Source organism: Phytophthora parasitica, assembly GCF_000247585.1.
Source record: "Phytophthora parasitica INRA-310 unplaced genomic scaffold supercont2.23, whole genome shotgun sequence".
Lineage (NCBI taxonomy): Eukaryota > Oomycota > Peronosporomycetes > Peronosporales > Peronosporaceae > Phytophthora > Phytophthora nicotianae.
The window spans coordinates 372,051-373,749 of record NW_008649009.1 but is presented as its reverse complement, the minus strand read 5'-3'; the positions used below and the strand labels follow the sequence as shown (position 1 = coordinate 373,749).

Sequence of the window (1,699 nt, the reverse complement as noted above, 5' to 3'; positions counted from 1 at the left end):
AAAGGAGCAAACACACCCCAAGTCGATTAAGATCGACAACCTACCTGGCGCGTAGCCTGAAGAGTATCCACGCTACGCAACCCCACCATCCTGCGTCCCGCCAAGACAAAACCAGCCCAGGCCAAGCTTCCCATCAGGTCCACCAGAGGAGTGTAACCAGCCACGCCGACGGGTACACAAGGTGATCCCTCAGCAACCCCACGGTTATCGAAGTACCCCCTCCGTTAGTCGGCAGTCCAAAGGGCACTGTGTGTCAGAGTGGATCGCAACGTGATTTTGCGACCCCACTCCACCAGAGCATCTTGGCTGCGCGAATTGACGAGTCTTACGCAGCGATTAAAACTAGATGTGCGCCTATGGATGGCATTTTCGGTTTTTCTGACGGCACCATAATCGGCTTTTGTCGCCCTTCACCTAGTACAGACGGTGTTCTTGGCGAGAATCTACAGTGACACTGTTATAGCGGTAACTACCGCGGTCGCCGTTTTAACCATCACACCGCCCCAGCTCCTGATAGCTTTTGCATTCGCGTCTGTAAGGCAATGGATGGAAGACGACATGACCCCACGATGACGCGGGAGAGTAAGCTGTTAGATCACTTACGAAACTACCAGGAAGTATTTGAAGCTCGGTTTTTATATAGAGCTGCAAACTATGTGCAAGACTTCATTTTAAGTTGCTACAAGGGAAATGCCGTGAGCTTCGCCGAGCGTGCGTTTAACAGAGGTGAACACCGTACGTGAGTCCGTGGAGTGAAGATCTAAGTACTTGAAGACACTGTGGCTCTGTATCGACTACCAGAGAACACAAAAGACTCGCTGTCGTCTGTTGGAAAAGTTGCTAAGGTAGCAGTGCTATTGTAGTGAAGTGCTTTTCAAGAAAGGAGACGATGGAACCTGATAACTGGACACTATTCCGGATTAGTGACAGTGTTGACCCGGACGTGAGAATATTGCAGCAGACTGAACCAGAGAGTGATAGATCTGGACGAAGGGGGCGGCGATAAGACTCGGTGTGACGGCATCAACTTAAATCGGTCCGTGGATAACGCGAATCAAGACATGACACAGGTAGATCCGGAGGACACAAACCTTGCATTATCAGTTCAAGATCTATGATGTTAGAGGATAAACCACGACAATCCAGGGGTGGGGCGTCTAGATCGGAGTAATTTGGCCAAAGACCACTGGAAAAAAGGTTACGAGGACATGGTGGACCCAGGACAAAGCTAAGTGTCGCGGATCTGGATACGACGGAGTGGGATGCTATTAATCCTATATGTGCCAGGCAAGATCACGCGGATCTCGGGCTGTGAACGCAGTTTTGGATGGTCCAAGTGAGGAAGATCGCTATGGGTGTTTATAGAAACTGGATCAAGGCGAATCCTGTCACAATATGCATTTTCGGCAGTGACAACCGAGGTGACCAAGATCTGAATATGTGTGGCCCGCTTTGGAGAGTATCCACTGCGATCCGGCCATGAGGCTAGAACTACGCTGTAAATCGATCAAGATCCGGTGCGAAGGACAGCTGGACGACGAAGATCAACAAGGAAGAGCAGATACATAGCTGAAGATGAGAGATCTAGTGGTTGTGAAGGTAGAGACAGTTGGTATATAGCATCTAACTATCAATCAAACTCGAATTTGCATTGCGTTGTACAAGTGTCTTCAAGATCCGGAGCGGTATTGGCCGCATC

General features: G+C 49.7%; 1 protein-coding gene across 1 annotated transcript; it reads left to right on the top strand.

Moving 5' to 3' along the window:
• Positions 1–569: 569 nt before the first annotated feature.
• Positions 570–1,340, top strand: PPTG_10815 (hypothetical protein; the record flags this gene model as incomplete). Its single annotated transcript, XM_008906273.1, has 2 exons — positions 570–735; positions 1,288–1,340. The coding sequence occupies 2 exons, from the start codon at positions 570–572 to the stop codon at positions 1,338–1,340; spliced, it is 219 nt and encodes a 72-aa protein (XP_008904521.1).
• Positions 1,341–1,699: the final 359 nt, after the last annotated feature.